General features: G+C 59.9%; 1 protein-coding gene across 1 annotated transcript; it reads right to left on the reverse strand.

The window, feature by feature from the left end:
• Positions 1-311: 311 nt before the first annotated feature.
• On the reverse strand, positions 312-15,221 carry NTRK1 (neurotrophic receptor tyrosine kinase 1). Its single transcript, XM_087705000.1, is given in 19 exon segments — positions 312-1,002; positions 1,648-1,806; positions 2,784-3,024; positions 4,738-4,867; positions 4,870-4,909; positions 5,064-5,092; positions 5,095-5,193; positions 5,394-5,501; positions 5,504-5,539; positions 7,098-7,200; positions 7,317-7,381; positions 8,301-8,633; positions 9,106-9,232; positions 9,341-9,489; positions 9,674-9,834; positions 10,355-10,423; positions 11,484-11,555; positions 11,691-11,764; positions 14,904-15,221. Coding segments are annotated over 19 exon segments (2,382 nt in total). The 5' UTR covers positions 15,105-15,221; the 3' UTR covers positions 312-816.
• Positions 15,222-16,507: the final 1,286 nt, after the last annotated feature.

Genomic DNA, 16,507 nt, shown 5'->3' on the forward strand with positions numbered 1-16,507 from the left:
AAGCCAGCAAAGGGGGGGGGGGGCAACAAAGGCAGGCAGGGGGTGGGGGGCGCAGGGGGGGGGCTCTTTGCCCAACAAGCCACCATGATTATGGCTTCAGCCCACCTTGTGTGTAGGGCGGGGGGGGGGGAAGCAGTTTATTTCGGATGCAATATGCAAAGTCCCAGCTTAACTTGGGTTGAGATCATGCCTCACTGGGGGCTTCTGGGGGGGGGGTCTCAATCGACCTGGAGGAGGGAGGGGCTGTCATCCTTTGCCAGCCCCTTCTGAACCTCAGGTGGTCTTTGGTCTGACTCCCCCAGAGCCCCCTCCCCACTGCCAGGAAAAGTTTATTTATTACAATGAAGGTTTACAGCTGAGGACAATAAATAAGAAGGTGGAAGCTGCAGCCTTTCTCCTGGGGGGGGGCACTCTGACACCCCCCCTCCCCGGAGGCGCCTGGAGGAGAGAGTCACTCCCATCGTCTTGTGGAGAAGCAGGTTTACGTCACCCCGGACGAAGCTGAGTGGCTTCCCCGCCTCACCTCCCTCCCTCCTGGGTCTGCCTGGCAGCTGCCCGGCATCCAAGAGGCAGCGAATGGGGGCCCCAGGGTCTCTTCCAGCGGGTCAGGGTCTCTTCCCCTAAACAAGCCTTTATATACAGAAGGTGGGGAGGGGGCTGCTTCTCAGCCCTGCCTGCAGCCGGCCAGGAAACCGTCCGGAAGGAGCGGGCAGAGTTCAGGAAAGGGGTCTTGCATGGGTTGAGTTTCTTGCTTGGATGGATGGATGGATGGGTGGAGACGTTGGGGGGGAGCTTCCCCCTTTCGCCCCCTCCCCCTTAGCTGAGAATAGCCAGGTACACCGGGGGGGCCTTGACCAGGGTCTGCAGGCGGCTGTGGATGGCCTTCATGCTCTGCCGTTGGTGGGGTTCTCGTTGCCAGCAGCTCTGCATGATGTCATAGACCTCCGAGGGGCAGGGGCGCGGCCTCTCCAGCTCCCGGCCCTGCGTGATGCACTCGATGGCCTGCAAAGCGGGAGAGGGGCGAGCAATGGCTGCCTGGGCGGCTACCCAGAAGCCCCACGGGCCCAGAGCCACCCTGCCTGCGCACGGCCTGCTCGGTTCCAGAAGCCGGCCGTTTCTCCTCTCCCGGGAAGGTTCCCATCCGGGGAAACTTAAAAGTGGCCCCTCCGTGCAGGGAAGTCTGGGATTGGCTCCAGTGGTGGGATTCAAAATCCTATGGGCGTGGCTTGGTGGGCGTGGCAGGGGAAAGATACTGCAAAATCCCCATTTCTTTCCGATCAGCTGGGACTCGGGAGGCAGAGAATAGATGGGGGCGAGGCCAGCCAGTTGCCGGTTCTCCCAACTACTCAAAATTTCCGTTACCGGTTCTCCAGAACTGGTCGGAACCTGCTCAATACCTCTGATTGGCTCACCTGGGGAAGAGAGGCCCCTCCTCCCCATTTGCTAGGGACTCCCCCAGCCCTCCCCCTTTCCCTCCTGGGGTGTCGTCTGCCCATAAGCCGACCCTCCTGCAGTCTGGGCAGCTTCCTTCACTTCTCCCACCCCAAAACCATCCTCCCAGCAAAGCCGTCCACAAGCAAAGGGAGCAAGAGGGTGGGAGCAATATGTCCCCCTCCCATCATCTCCCACCACAGCCCCCCCACTTACCTCCGTGTTGGAGAGCTGGTACCACGGCTGCTTCCCGTAGGTGAAGATCTCCCAAAGGACGACGCCGAAGCTCCAGATGTCGCTCTCGGTGGTGAACTTGCGGTACAGGATGCTCTCGGGGGGCATCCAGCGGATGGGGAGCATGGTACGGCCCCCCACCTGGAGAGGGGGAGGCAAGGGGTGAGCGGCTGGGGCGGGGGGCAAGCAAGAGGGGCCACGGGGTCAGATCCTGGGGATGATGGGGAATGGCAGCAAGATGCCACGGCAGGGGGAATGAACCGGGCATATTTCTTGCCAGGAAGAACGGAGGGCACAGGGACAGGACGCCGGAAAGATGCCAGTCAGGAGGGGCACTCAGCACCCTCACTGTATTTGTGGGGCATTGGCAGCCTTGAGGATGGGCATGATGGGCTTCCTTCTGGGCCAGGAGCCTTTCAGCAGGTCCACTTAACCAAGATGCCCCCTCCTCCTCTTCCTCCTCCTCCTCCTCCTCCTCCTCACTGGGACCCCTGCTGTCTCCATCTGCTTCCTTGCTCCGTGCCTCCCCCCCCCGCTTTTAATTAACCATTAAATAGCAGTTCCCTGCCCCCCCGTCTTTCCACTGGCTAAGTGCTTATAGTTTTTTCCACCCCAGGCCCCATTAAATATGGATAGAGGCTGGGGGAGAAACTAAGAGGGAAAAAGAGAGGGAGGGAGGGAGGGAGGGAGGGAGGGAGGACTGGGCCCTGCCAGGTTCCCCCTGCCTGCGAGAGAGTAGGGGAGCCAGAGCGGCCAGCCCTGTAGAGAACCCCAAAATGCCAGTTTTCCCTGGCAAAGCCCCCCTCCGAGCATGTCATGAGCCCCAGAGGCCTTGGCACAGCTGGCCAGGATCCCTCTTGCATCTTGGGCGGGGGGGGGGGATGTAGGCTCGGAGCCCCCAAGAAGCTGAGAGGTTCCCACGTGGTGGGCAAAGAGGAGCACCAGGTGCCAGCCAGCAGATAGGGGCATCCGAGCAGGACTGGCAGAGTCCATAGGAAGGCAGCAGACTCTGAATCGGGCACAGAGGGTGGGAGTCTGGCCATGGTCAGGGAAGGGAGGGGGTGGCCCTGAATCCCCCCTCTCCCGAAGGCTGTAGGTTCTCCCCCCACCACCTTTACCCGGTAATAGTCGGTGCTGTAAACGTCCCGCGACATTCCAAAGTCCCCGATTTTCACCACCAGGCCGTGTCCCACCAGGCAGTTCCGTGTGGCCAGGTCCCGGTGGACGAAGTGCTGGGAGGCCAGGTAGACCATCCCGGAGGCGATCTGCGTGGCGATCTGCAGCATTTCGCTCAGGGTCAGCTGGCCGAAGGACTGGCCGTTCCCGTTGTCCAGCATCTTGGCATCAGGCCCGTGCGACCTGCCAGGCGGAAGGAACGGGGGGGGGAGTGAGACCCTCCTCCGCTTCGATCCTCTCCAACGGCTCCTTCCTGGCCCTCACAGGCTTCTACTCAGCTTTGGCCAACTTACACCAGGAAACCTGATCCCCAGGGGAGGATTTGGGAGGGTTGCAGCTGAGGGAGAGGGGGGGAAGAAGGGGGTCTTTCTTCCCCCACGCGCCCACCGGAGACGGTCAATCGTGCAGACGCAGAAACCCCCAACTCTTTCAGGCTCCATCAGAAGGAGCCACGGAGGGGCAGGGAGGTCAGCCGAGGGGCACTTCCGGTCTCCTGCAGCCAAAGACGGCTGGGCATCCTTTGGTTCTGCCCCGGGGTCTGCGGGACACCCCCCTCCCCCCCCCAGGAGGGCGAGCCCAGGGCCGTTTCCCCAAGAAGAGCTCCGTTTTTTCCTCCTTGACACAAAACCCGGCTGACAGAGGCGGGCGACGCCCCAGCCTCCACCCTCCATTAATGCCAGGTCTTATCACCGTAGGCCTCAGAGCTGCGCTTCTCCCTGCCCGTCCAAGGGAGGCTGGCAGCTCTCGCCTACGGGCAATACCTGGGGGCCGATCGAAAGAGCCTCCGATTATTCCAGCTGATGGCCAATCCCCTTCAATTTGAGCCTTTCAGACAACTAATCTAATCAATATTGCAAAGGGAAGATTGCATTAGCAGGGGAGGGAGGGAGGGAGGGAGGGAAACGCTGGGGAGACTGCTCCAGTAATGGAGAAGGGGGGAGAAGAGGCGCAGGGCGGGGAGGGGGAGCTGGTGGAAAGGAGGAACAAGGGTGGGACAGTTGTGGGCCACACCGACCCAACCTCTGGAAAAAGAAGAGAGAGAGAGAGAGACAGAGAGAGAAATAGAGGAGGGAGAGGGAGAGAGAAGGAGGGAGAGAGAGAGGAGGTGGAAGAGAGAGAGAGGAGGAGGAGGAAGAAAAAGAGAGAAGGAGAAAGAGAGAGAGAAAGAAGGAAGAGAGAGAGAGAGGAGAAAGAGAGAGAGAGAAGGAAGGAGGAAGAGAGAAGGAAGGAGAGAGAGACACACACAGAGAGAAATAGAGGAGGGAGAGGAAGAGAGAGAGGGAAGGAGAGAGAGAGAGAGGAGGTGGAAGAAAGAGAGAGAGGAGGAAGAAAAAGAGAGAAGGAGGAAGAGAAAAGGAGAAAGAGAGAGAGAAGGAAGAAAGAGGAAGAGAGAGGAGACGGAGAGAGAGAGAAGGAAGGAGAGAGAGAGAGAAAGAGGAAGAAGAGAGAGAGACAGAGACAGAGAGAAATAGAGGGGGATGAGGGAGAGAGAGAGAGAGAAGGAGGGAGAGAGAGAGGAGAGGAAGAGAGAGAAGAGAGAGGAGGAAGAAAAAGAGGAGGAAGAGAGAGAGAGAGGAGGAAGAAAAAGAGGAGAGAGAGAGAGGAGGAGGAAGGAGGAAGAGAGGAGAAAGGGAGAGAGGGAAGGAAGAGGAAGAGAGAGAAGGAAGGAGGAAGAGAGAAGGAAGGAGAGAGAGACACAGAGAGAAATAAAGGAGGGAGAGGGGAGAGAGAGAGGAGGAGGAGAGAGAGAGAGAGGAGGAAGAAAAAGAGAGAAGGAGAAAGAGAGAAGGAGAAAGAGAGAGAGAAGGAGAAAGAGAGAGAGAGAGAAGGAAGGAGGAAGAGAGAAGGAAGGAGAGAGAGAGAGAGAGACTCAGAGCTGCTGGGCGTCCCACTCACCGGAGGAAGCGGTTGAGGTCCCCGTGCTTCATGTACTCGAAGAGCATGATGAGGGGTTCCCCATCGGTGCAGACCCCGTAGAACTTGACGATGTGCTGGTGCTGCAGGACGGTCAGCAGCTCCGCCTCCGCTGGAAGTCCAGCCGGGCGCTCTCGGTCGCCTCTTTCAGGGTCTCCGGAGGGAGGGAGGGAGGGAGGGAGGGGTGCTCAGCCAGGAGACTCGGGGTCCCAAACCGAAACGACCAGGGGACCCACCTGGGGGTCCTTCCAGGCAGCCCCTCCCCCAGACCCAGAGGGGCGAGAGAGGAAGAGGGGAGGGGTCCTCACCTTGACGGCCACCAGCATCTTCTCCTGGGTGGGCTGAGGTTGTGGCACTCGGCCAGGAAGACCTTCCCAAAAGCCCCCTCGCCCAGCTCCCACTTCAGCACGATCTCCCGGCGCTTCAGGTGCCGGACGGCTTTGGGGAGGAAGGGAGCGTCCATGGGGAGGTCAGAGGGGGGGGGACAGGCGCCCTCTTGGGCCAGAGAACAGGGTGGCCGCCCTCCTCCCGGTGAGGGAGCCCAGCTGGGCAGCAGGAGGGGCCGGAGAAGTGGGGCTCCCCTGCCCCCCGCCCCCAGCAGTGCAGCCCACCCCCCCCTGCCGGCCCGCAGGACGTACGGGTGTTGCAGAAGTACTGGGGGTTCTCCACGAAGCTGCTCTTCAGCCCCTCCAGCTTGGCCTCCACGGAGGAGCGGGGGCTTCCGCTCACGTCCATGAACTGCAGGACATGGCCAGCTCATCCTCTTGGGCCAGCACCACCGACCCTGCGGAGAAGGCCAGCGGGTTGCCACAGCTGCCCAGCCGCCGGGCGCCAGTCCCCGGTGCTTTAGATGGGCCTGTGGGTCAGCTGCTCGGGCACCCAACGGCCACGGAGGCTCTCAAGGGGGAGGGCAGCCTTGTTCCCAAAGAGCCCGGCCGGGTCAAGGGAGAAGGCAGCAGCTGGGAGGGTTTGGGGTGGCCTTGTGGTGGGAAGCCCCGCCTGCCTGGGAGGGTTTCCCTTTCCCTGGGGAAGAGCCGTCCCAGCAGAGGCTACAAACAGCCTTTAGCAGGTGGGGGGCAGGGGGGGAGTGATAATACGCCCCACAATTTTTAAGGCGTTTCGAAGTCCGGGTGCAAATTTTGCAGAGGCCGCTTCTCCTGCGGTGATCTTTGACTTTCTTATCTGACAGTTTGGGATTTCCTGGTGGTCTCCCTCCCGCCCTCCCTCCCTGGCCAGTTTCAGGCCCAGGCCAGGGGCTGCTGAGACCCCCCTTTTCCAGAGGGTCCTCCACGGGAGCCCCCCCCCCGACCCAGCCGGCGGGAGGAGACAGTGCCGATCAGCTCTTGCCGGAGCGCATCTGTTGCCTGCGGTGGCGAGGAGAGGGGCTTCTTTGCCGCACCAATCTGGTGCCCCCCCCCTCCTGAAAGGCAGGCAGTGCCAAGGGAGCCGTCAGCAAAGCATTTAAGCCTCAGTAATTACCGTTGAGAGGGTCCGTGGCCCCCCCCCCAGCCCCTCCCCATCCTTCTTCATCAACGTCAGGGACGGCTGCTGGAGCCTGGCGGGGGGGAGGGGGGGAACGGCTCCAGAGCTGCTCTGGGGGGGGGGAAGGGGGCGGTGGGCTTCCAGGAGGGTCTCAGGTTTCCCCTGGCAGGACCAGAAGGGACTCGGCCTTGCTGGGTCCTGGCGGGACTCTTGAGCCGACCTGGGCAGGGGGTCTCCACGGCCTCCCCTCCCCGGCAACCTTGCTTCTGCAGGAGCAGCCAGAGGCAGCTGAAGTCTACCTGCCAATGGGGAGGGGGGAGGAACTGGCCCGCCTGGGGGGCAGCTTCTTATGCCCCCATTCTGGCAGCCTCAGAAGCAGCGCCAGCCAGCTCTCTCGGCCAGCCTAGCAGGAGCAGCACTCCAAGAGGGGGAGGGTGGTGTGGGTGTGTGTTTGGGGTGGTGGTGTCTGGATGACTCTAACAACAACAAGTGGCTGCTGCTTCCCTCCCCCCGCCCCCCCCAAAGCCTTTTGCTGCCTTTCCAGCCCCCCAGGGGGTGATTCAGGGCGATCAAGCCCATTTACAGGCTGAATCAATTCCAGCAGTGAATTAGCAGCTGATGCCTGCCTGAAGGGGGGGGAGGGGGAGGAAGGCTAATGAAGGTGGTGGTGGGGGGCTCCTCCTCACCCTGATGCCTCCCCTTCCCCAGCCCTGAGGTCGGTCTCTGCCAGTCAGGGCACGGATGGCCACCGCTGCCCTTGGGAGCCACTGGAGGGACCCCAAAGGTGCCCAGCCCTGGAGAAGCCCAAGGAAGAGAAAGGGTGGGGGGCTCAGGGAAGGCCGAAGCCCCCTCCCACTTACGCTGGAGGCTGAACTTGGAGCGCTGTCCACACTTGTTGAGGAAGACCAGCATGATAGACAGGAAGAGGCAGGCGCACACGGCCAGGCCCACAGCCACCGAGATCTGCCGAGTGGGGGGGAGAGAGAGAGAGAGAGAGTGGCACCCTCGGCTGCCCCTCCCCTGAGAATGCCCCCCCCTCCCCTTGTCCCAAGAGGGGGGGCTCCTTCCTGGCCCCTTACCCCAACCGGGTGCTCCTCCGGGGTCTCCACGGGGCCCTCCTCGGTGACGTTCGTGTCCTCTGGTCCTGGGCAGGAAGGAGAGAAGAGAGTCAGAGCCCCCTCCCCAAGTTGCCTCCCCCTCCCGCTGCCCTCATAACTGTCTCTTCCCCCCCCCATCTCTTCTCTTTTGGGGTGCAAAGGGTCTCTGTGGGTGCCTTCATCCCCAGAGAGAGAGAGGGGGGGATCTCTCCACTGGAAAGCACCCCGTTTTCTGCATGCCCTCCCCCCTCCCTCCCTCCCCAGGGGCGAAAGGGGGCCACACTTACTGCCAGGCGTGTGGGAGCCTTAGCAGCATCCAGGAAAGAGAAGGAGAAGAGGGGGGGGGGAGTTGGTGAACCTTCAAGCTCAGGTGCCACCCCCCCCTCAAATGAACAGCCCTTGAACTGCCTTCTTCCCCTCTAATCCTCCTCCTCCTCCTCCTGTCTCTCTTTCTTGCACACAAACCCCCCATGCAGACAAACAGCCATGGCTGCCCTCTACTTCGCAGGGCTCTCTCCCCCCTGGGGGGGCCGTCCAGAGGAAGAGACTGCAGGGCCCCGCCTGGCTTCTCCCTCCCTTGAGATCCAGTCCCCTGGCCCAGTTCAACTCGGTTATTTGCAACGAGGCCGAAGAAGGCTTTATTTCCACTCAGTGGCCTCTTTAATATATATAGCAGTAGACTTATATACCGCTTCATAGGCCTTTCAGGCCTCTCTAAGCGGTTTACAGAGAGTCAGCATATTGCCCCCAACAATCTGGGTCCTCATTTTACCCACCTCGGAAGGATGGAAGGCTGAGTCAACCCTGAGCCGGTGAGATTTGAACCGCTGACCTGCTGATCTAGCAGTAGCCTGCAGTGCTGCATTTAACCACTGCGCCACCTTGGCTCCTAATGGCTGCAGAGCCCCCCCGTGCCCCACCCAGAGGGCCCGCCCTGGCCATCCCCGGGCCCACAGAGGCTGGTACCGGGGAAAGGTATGTCATAGGGGAAGTTTTCCGGGTTCTCCATGAAGTGCTGGAAGGCGGTGCGGGAATCCGATCCCAGGGCGTTGGCCACCAGCAGGGTGTAGTTTCCGTTGGAGAAGTGGGAGGGCTTGTCGAGGACCAGGCAGCCGTGGACGATGGTCGTGGTGGGGACGTCCTCCGGGTAGAGCTTGGTGTAAACGATCTCCGTCTCCAGGAGGTCCCGGTGGTCCAGCTGCCAGCGGATGCTGGGCGTGGGGTTGCCGTCCACCGAGAAGGGGATGCACCAGCGGTAGTACATGATAGCCTTACTCAGCGCCCGGATCACGGCGGGGACTGCAGAGAGGAGGGAAAGGAAAGGGGGGGGTCTGTGAGGGGAACCCCAAATTGGAGGGCCTTTGAAATCCTTCCCTTGCAAGCCTTGAGGGCAGCGTTTGGGCCAGGCGCTTGCCCCCCACCACCAGATGAAGACCCCAAGAGGGGCAGGGGATGAGGAAGGGCCGTTCGGACGCAGGGCATGAAGCTCCGTGATGGGTTTGGATCAGCAACAAGCTGGGTGGCAGAATCCTGAACCCCCAGGCTGCCCTCTTCCCCCCAGGGAGGAGGGAGCCCACTCTGTTTCTCTGCTGGTTTGCTCAGTCTGCCAGGCGTGGGGGCACCTGGGTACCCTCCTTGCCAGGAAAAATATCTCCCAGCCGCCGAACACAGGCAGGTAGCGAATCCCTCCTTCTAAGCCCCCTTTGCAGGATGCCAGCTGGAAAGGACGTCCCACCAGCCCCCCCTGCCCCAGCCCCCTTTCCCCCCTCACAGGTCACGTTCAGCCTGGCCACGGCTTCCCCCATGCCCGCCTCGTTCTCGGCTTGGCAGGTGATGTTTTGCAGGTTGTAGCTGGCAGAGACGTTGGTGATCTGCAGCACAATCTCCGAATCTGACTTCTGGGAGAGGGAGAGACAGGCGTCACCCACCAGGCGCCCCCTCTGATTTAATGCCCCCACCCCCCCGGATTTCTCATCCTTGAGGTCGGTCCCTCCCCACAAACCTGCCTTGGTTTTGATGGGGGCTTCACCCCACACCTTGGGCAAGTCCCAGTCGGCCACCGGCTGCGGCTGTCCGGAGATGTGACACGTCAGGTTGACGCTCTCGCCTTCCCCCATCGGGGTGGGGTCGTAGTCGATCCTGACCTGGGGGAAATCTGCACAGGGGTGGGGTGGGGGCAGAGTGGGGGCTTCAGGGAGCCACCAAACCCCCCCACCCCACCCCCTGCAGAGGGACTCTCTTGCAGCAGCCAAAGGAGCAAGGGGAACTCTCGACAGGGCTGGGACCCACTGCATTTCGGCCAGGGGGGTGTCTCCCTCTGAGGGGGGGCTCTGCCTTACCACAGCCGGAGAGGGTGAGGTTGAAGACGGGCACCAGACTCCTGTCCTCCTGCAGGCACTGGAAGGATTGGTTGCCCGCCCAGTCCAGCTGCCTCTTCTGCTGCCAGGACTGCAGCCACAGGAGGCCACAAACACACCGGAGGGGGTTCCCCACAAGGACCCTGCCCAGGGAAAGCCGGAGGGGGGGGGGACACACAGTCAGCCTGATGAAGCTGCAACCCCCCCCAGCTTCCCCCCCACCAGAAGAGAGAGCCCATTTCCTTATTTTAAGGTTTTTGGTCAATGCCTCCAGCTCTCCAGAATAGCATTAAGAGGGACGAGTGATACTTGCCAAGCCTGACTAGAAAACCCAATTTATCCACCAGAGACCAAACTTTGTGTGTTGTAAGGTTTTCTCTCTCTCCTTCTCTCTCTCCTTCTCTCTCTCCTTCTCTCTCTCCTTCTCTCTCTCCTTCTCTCTCTCTCTCGCTCTCTCTCTCCCTCCCTCCCTCTCTCTCTCTCCTTCTCTCTCTCTCTCTCCTTCTCTCTCCTTCTCTCTCTCTCTCTCTTCTCTCTCTCCTTCTCTCTGCTTCTCTCTCTCCTTCTCTCTCTCCTTCTCTCTCTCTCTCCCTCCCTCCCTCTCTCTCCTTCTCTCTCTCTCTCTCCTTCTCTCTCTCTCTCTCTCTGTATGCAGACACTCACAGCTCCTGAAGGCGGAGATGGTAGAAGATCTTCCAGGAGAGGAATTCCAGCTGGTTGAAGGCCAGGTTCCTACAGAGAGGCAGAAGGACGTGACTCCCTTTCTCCCCCCCCCCCGCTCCCCCACCTGTCCTCCCCCTCAGTCTCTTCTCTGCTGCTCTCCACAGCCTGCTTGCTTTCCCTACAGGCCGAGGTTCAGCAGGTGCAGCCTTTTCCAGCTCGGACTGGCCCAGAAGCACTTGATTTACTGCATGGCTAAGCTTGCAAGATTCAGATCGGCTTGGGTGAGCCATCGGACGGAGGCAGCCCTGCCCTGTGGCCTGGGCACCCGCCTCTTGTACCCAAGCTGAGCTCCCTTATCTGGGGGGTTTCTGTTCACTTGCCACTGGCAGCCTCTCCACCCTTGCAGGGAGGTGACTGGACCGAGGGAGGCCAGGACCCGGCTGGATATCCCAGGAAGGGAAGCCCTGGTGTGAGCCCTTTGGAGTTGACCCATCCGGCCGTCTCTGGCCTTGGTGCTGTCCGTCCCCCCCCCAGGGCTGGCCCCACACCAGCCTCTCCACACTTGGCTTTCCCGCCCAGCAAGAGGGCAGCCAGAGCTGTGCTAAGCAGAGACCCATCGATCTCTGTGGGCTGCAGAGGGACATTAACCCTAACAATGATTAATCGAGTTCCAGCAAGCTGTTAATGAACAAAGGGGGAGGGGCAAGGGGGAGGAGAATCGACCTGTGGTGGTGGGGGGGGCAGGGAGAGACCCCTGGGGCTTCTCGGATGGAGCTGAGCCCAGCTCTCCCTCTTCCCCAGGAAGATCGGTCATCGTTTAAGCCAGTGTTTCTCCAACCTTGGCAACTTGAAGATGTCCGGACTTCAACTCCCAGAATTCCCCAGCCAGCATTCGCTGGCTGGGGGAATTCTGGGAGTTGAAGTCCAGACATCTTCAAGTTGCCAAGGTTGAGAAACACTGGTTTAAGCCACGGTTGAGACGGGTGGGACTCCAACTCCCCAAATCCCCCAGGCGGGCTTTGAGCCTTGCTAAGGAACCTCCCTTCGCCTCAATGACCCTCTCTGCAGAAGAGCCCCCCCCCCTCCTGCACACACCCCCAGCGAGAAGGGCCCCCTTCCCAAGACTCACACATGGGTCAGGTTGGGGCTGGCCTTGAAAGCATCTGGAGCAATGAACTTCAAGTTGGTCTTTGCAATTGTCCTGCACGGAAGGCATGAAGGGGTCTTCAGAGGGAGGGAGGGGCAAAGAGCCCCCTTCTCCACCCAGGAAGAGGCCCTCTGCCACCCCCACCCCCACTGTGTCCCTGCCCCCTTTGAGCTGCCCTCCAAAACTCACAAGTTCTTCAGCTCCCGGGGGTTTCTCAGATCTTCCCCAGTCAGGTTGATCAGCCCGGCCTGGTTTTCCCACGACTCTGCAAAAGAACAGCCCACCCCCACTTCAGAAACAGCAGCAGACCCCTCCTGGCTCTGCCGCAGGGGAGACCCTCAGCGGAGTGGCCCACTGTCCTGCCCAGCTCCAGTCGTCTCTCTCACCCGTAGGTGGAATGTATTTATTTTTATTTTTTTGGTGTGGCACATTTGTGTTGTATTTCAATAAAAAGGAACCACGGGGCAAAAATACAGAATATAAAACCTGAAATCTTAACGGGAAGATCACAGACAGACATCTAAGTTGCAAATATAATTTTTTACTTCATTTTATCGCAGGTGGAATATCGGCAAAACTCCACGATGGCCTCTGGTTTTGTACCCTCCGTTTTTGACCCAGATGTGAACCCACAAGGCCTTTCTTAGGATTGCCGAGTGAAAGTGGCCTTGAGTGGGGGCTTGTGATGCTCAGCCCTAGGGCTGGCTCCCTGCGACATCTCCCTCCCCACCTCGCCCGCCACAGCTTTTCCGGGAACTCCTTCTCGTCCTTCCTGCCACCGGGCATAATTGATGGGTCCCTCTGATGTTGGGAAAAACAGCCTTGGCAGAATGGACCATCCCTTCTGGCCACTTAAGCGGCTCAGAAGATGGAGAAGAGCTATTACCAGAAACCGGCAGGAGGAGAGGGGGAGCTTCAGGACCGGGCAGGATGGGGCCCCTTCATCCACAAAATACACTTCAGACACAGACACACACACACGTACACACCCATTCCTACAAAAAGCTCCTTCCGCCTCTAGAAAACCAACCAAGGTTAGCTTGCGTGGAAATAAACTCCCAATGTATGTAACAAGTCTTCTTCGGCCTTATTGCAAATAACCGAGTTAAACTGGGCCATGCGGGACTGAATCTCAGGCCAGACAAAGCAGCCCTTAAAAACTGCCGAGGTCCTTTTAGGTGAGTGACCCCCGGAGATCTCATTGTCTTCCAAGAATTAATACAATTAATCTGTTGACAGCTTTGGCTGCTCCCCCCTCCTCCCGGGCGCCATTAATTCGTTCTTCGAACCAAATGAACGGAAAAATGTAATGAATGCGGCTGACTGCCCTATTTTGAAATATTTACGGGCTGTCTAATGCATTTAGATCCCGCGATTCAAAGTATTGATTTTCCTCTCCTTTCCACCATGTCTCCCTTCAGGCCTCTTTGCCCGTGAAAGTGATGCTACAATTCAGGTTTCTGCAGCTTACAAACTACATCCCGTCCAGGCTGCTAAGGTGAGGAATTCCGTCCATGTGGAAAAGCCGAAAGGTTCTCTGCCCCCCCCACCAGCTGGCAGGTTATGAACAGCAACGTGTCAAAGGGGATCCTAAGGAGGAGGGAAGGGTCTGCAAAAGAATGAAGAACCCACCGTCCAGGTAATCCAGGGAAGGGGATACCAGCGAACAGGAGGAGGGAAGGGTGTGTGCGTTGGGGGAGGACCAGAAGAGAAGCGGGGTTAAAGTAGTGCCAAGTGGCGAACTCCGCTGCATTGCGGGCACGGGAGTATGGGATGCCACCCGTGGCAGGCGCAGGAGTGTGAATCGGGGCCTCCTGATTGCCAAAGCGATGCCAGCCTGCGCCAAACACCTCTCAAAAGCTGATGGGAAAAAGAAACTGGCATTTTTTGAGGCTGCAGGGCATATACAGAGGAGGCCTTAAAGTCAAAAGGGAAGGGGATGGGGGCTTCTGCCAGGCGGTAAGACTTCCATGTGCCTCCCCCTTACTCAGTGGCGGTCTCATCAGTGGGACCCAAGTGTCCTGTTCTTTGGGGGGGGAAAGCTCCCCAGTCAGACCAGCATTTCGGTGGCACGTTTCCCAGGATATGGGCTGTTTCCATTTTTATGGCTAATTACCCTTGGGTCTGGCCTGAATGGCCCACCTCTGTCTCTGGGGATCCTGCCACCCACCCAGCTTTCTTCCCTCCATGCCCAGCAGTGGCCCAATGGGGTTGGGTGGCACCTTCTCTCGTGGCACTGGCACAAAGAGCCCGGCTGGGCTGGGTCTTCTAGGAAGCTGCTTAATGCAGCCTAAGGAACTGTCACGCCCCTGGGAGGGTGGGGGAGAGGGAGCCAGGCAGGCCGAGTGAGTCTCCCCTTCCTGGAGATGAGGTGGCCTCCCTTGCAGGGAAGACGGCTGGTGGTGACCAGGGCAGGGTGGAGGAGGGGCTGCCTCCCTCCATGCTCCAGGCCCTGATGGGGAAATCAAGAAGACACCCCTGGGACAGAGTGGCATCAGTCCATGGTCTTCTCTCTGGCTCGGTCGGGGCGAGGAGGCCCACTGGGTCAACCCCTCTGTCCAGCCACTTTGGTGTCCCCAGCTAAGGTTCGCGCAAGGAGAAGTGGGCTGCGGCCCCTTCAAACCCCGAATCGTGGCCTCTTGCTGAGCCACAGAATCAAAGCGCAGTTTTCTAAGTGATGTGATTGATCGGGAATATTAAAGAGCAGTTTTCACTTTTAGGAGCACTTGGGATTTGGGCCTTTTTTTGGCAGCAGAAGGCGGATCCATGTGGCTATTTGCCATCTCAGCCCCTTCTTTCTTCTTCTTTCTCTTTCTCTGTTTTTCTCACTCTCTCTCTCACTTTTCCCCTCCTTTCTTTCTGCCTCTTTTTCTCTTTCTCTTTCTGCCTCCCTCTCTCTTTTCTCTCTTTCTTTCTCTCTCCCTCTCCAGGTTTCCTGGCAAAACAAAAGCCGCTCCGACCGTTGCAACCCTTATCAAAGTTTGCTCAGCGCTCTTATCGCGGTTGGCACCAAGGGGAGCTCCGGAAACGCTGCCCACGCTCCGGATTGGGCTTCCTTGCGAGCCCCCTTTGGAAAGCCACCTGCCCTTGTCTGGGGCTCGACTGCGCCGGTGTTTTCAGGGAGATGGCCTCGAGGTAATCCCCGCCAGGCGGGGAGAACAGCCGGGGAGGGGGAGAGGGAGGGTCCGCGCCTCTTTTGGAGGAGCGAGAGGGGCAGCAGAACCCGATTCTGGCGCTGAGGCTGCGCCGGCTATCAAACTTCCCTTGCGTTCCGATCTTCTTTTGGGAGACCCGCCGCTCCCGCTGCCTCGCCGTAAGACGGGGACTGGGACGCCTCCTGTCCCCGGGCAAGGCGGCCCCCCCTCCCCGCCCTCCGCTCCACCTGCCGGTTCCCCCCGACACTCACATTTCGGTGAAGTTCTCCAAGCTGCGCAGCTGCGCCAGGGAGTGGATGTCGCGCGGCTCCTGGCAGAGCAGCGCGCTCAGGTAGCAGCGGCATTCTTCCAGGCAGGGCGAGGGGGCACCGGGCGACAGGCACAGCCAGCCCAGGCACAGCAGAAGTCCGGCCGAGGCGCGGAGCGGGCTTCTCCCCCCGGCCTGCATGTCGGAGCCGGAGAAGCGGCCGCTCTCATCTGCGCCTCCCTCGGAAAGTGCCTGGTCGCGGGGGACGCTCAGGGCATCTGCCTCTGCCCGGCTCCCCTTCCCGTCTGCGCTGCACGTGTGGACGCCGCAGCTGCTCCATTCCTGGAGGGGTTTTCAACCTTCGGGGGGCGGGGCTGACTCCAGGCTCCTCCTTCCCAAACGGCACCTCCCGCCCTGTGCCCGCGGCCCTCTCGGGGATGCGGACGGAGCAGGACGGCCGGCGCACCCTCTAAAATGCGAGGCTGCGTCCAGAAGCAAGACACCGCCCGTTTTCCCCTTGAGGTTGGCAGCCCACTCTGGGTGGCATCCTCTGCCCCCTGTCCTTGGCCCTCCGGACAGCCAGCTGATCAATGGACGCAACGCCTTTCAATAACTGGACGATAAAACCGTTGCGCGCAGCAGAGGCACAGCCACCTCGGGGAAAGGGGGTCACGGAGCGCCCACTTCTTGCTCCCACTCCTAGAGGGACCCTCCACATTTCTGGGTGCCCTGGCCTGGTGGTCCTCCACCCACAGCCGTGGGGGGGACTGTCATGCCACTGCCACGCCAAGGTTTTTGACTTGTCAAACCAGCGAGCGATGCTGCCCTCGGAGTAGAAAGCGCCTTGACTTCCCTGTCTTGCGGTCAACCCGGGGGAAACAGTGCCCTGAGCGCGTGCAGAGACCCCCGCAAAGGAACGCAGGTGCCCATAGTGAGAATAAGTGGAGAGTTGTGAGTCTTGGAGGAGGAGGAGAAGTGGGAAGAGGAGGAAGATGAGGATGAGGAAGCCCAAACCAGCCTCCGCTATCTCTCCACGGTTTGAATTCCCTTTCGCCCCTTCCCCGATGCTCTGCACGGACCGAGCCCCCTTCCCGGGGAGGGGGGAGCAGGGGGAGGTCCTGGTGCCAGCGGAGGCGGCTGCAAGCGAGGCGTGAAGTTCTCTGTGTGTGTGTGTGTGTGTGTGTATATAATGACGGCTGCCTCCTTGGCAGACGGCTTGAGAGCCTTTTGCGCTAAACGCTTCGCTTTCATGACCGACGCGCGGAAGTGCATCCGCAGCCCTTGGCGCGATGGGACCTCGGCTCCAGCAAGGGGTACTTGGGGGGCTTTGCGGGGCAGGTGGCACGAAGGGGAACGAAATAAGTGCAATCTTTATTGTCCTTAAATACAACGAAATGGATGGGGAGCGGTGGTTAGGAGGCGCCGCAAGTGGGCAGCCTTGGCAAGACCCCCCCGGAGAAGTTTGAGAGCAGCGGTCCTCAACCTTGGCAACTTTAAAGATGCGTGGACTCCAACTCCCAGGATTCCCAGTCAGCGTGGCATTCTGGAAGTTGACGCACATCTTAAAGGTTGAGAAATACTGATTAAAGAGGGACCCCCCCACT

Source organism: Thamnophis sirtalis, unplaced genomic scaffold (genome assembly GCF_051295495.1).
Source record: "Thamnophis sirtalis isolate CommonGarterSnake01/CBP01778 unplaced genomic scaffold, rThaSir2_p1.2 scaffold_2, whole genome shotgun sequence".
NCBI classification, from domain to species: Eukaryota; Metazoa; Chordata; class Lepidosauria; order Squamata; family Natricidae; genus Thamnophis; species Thamnophis sirtalis.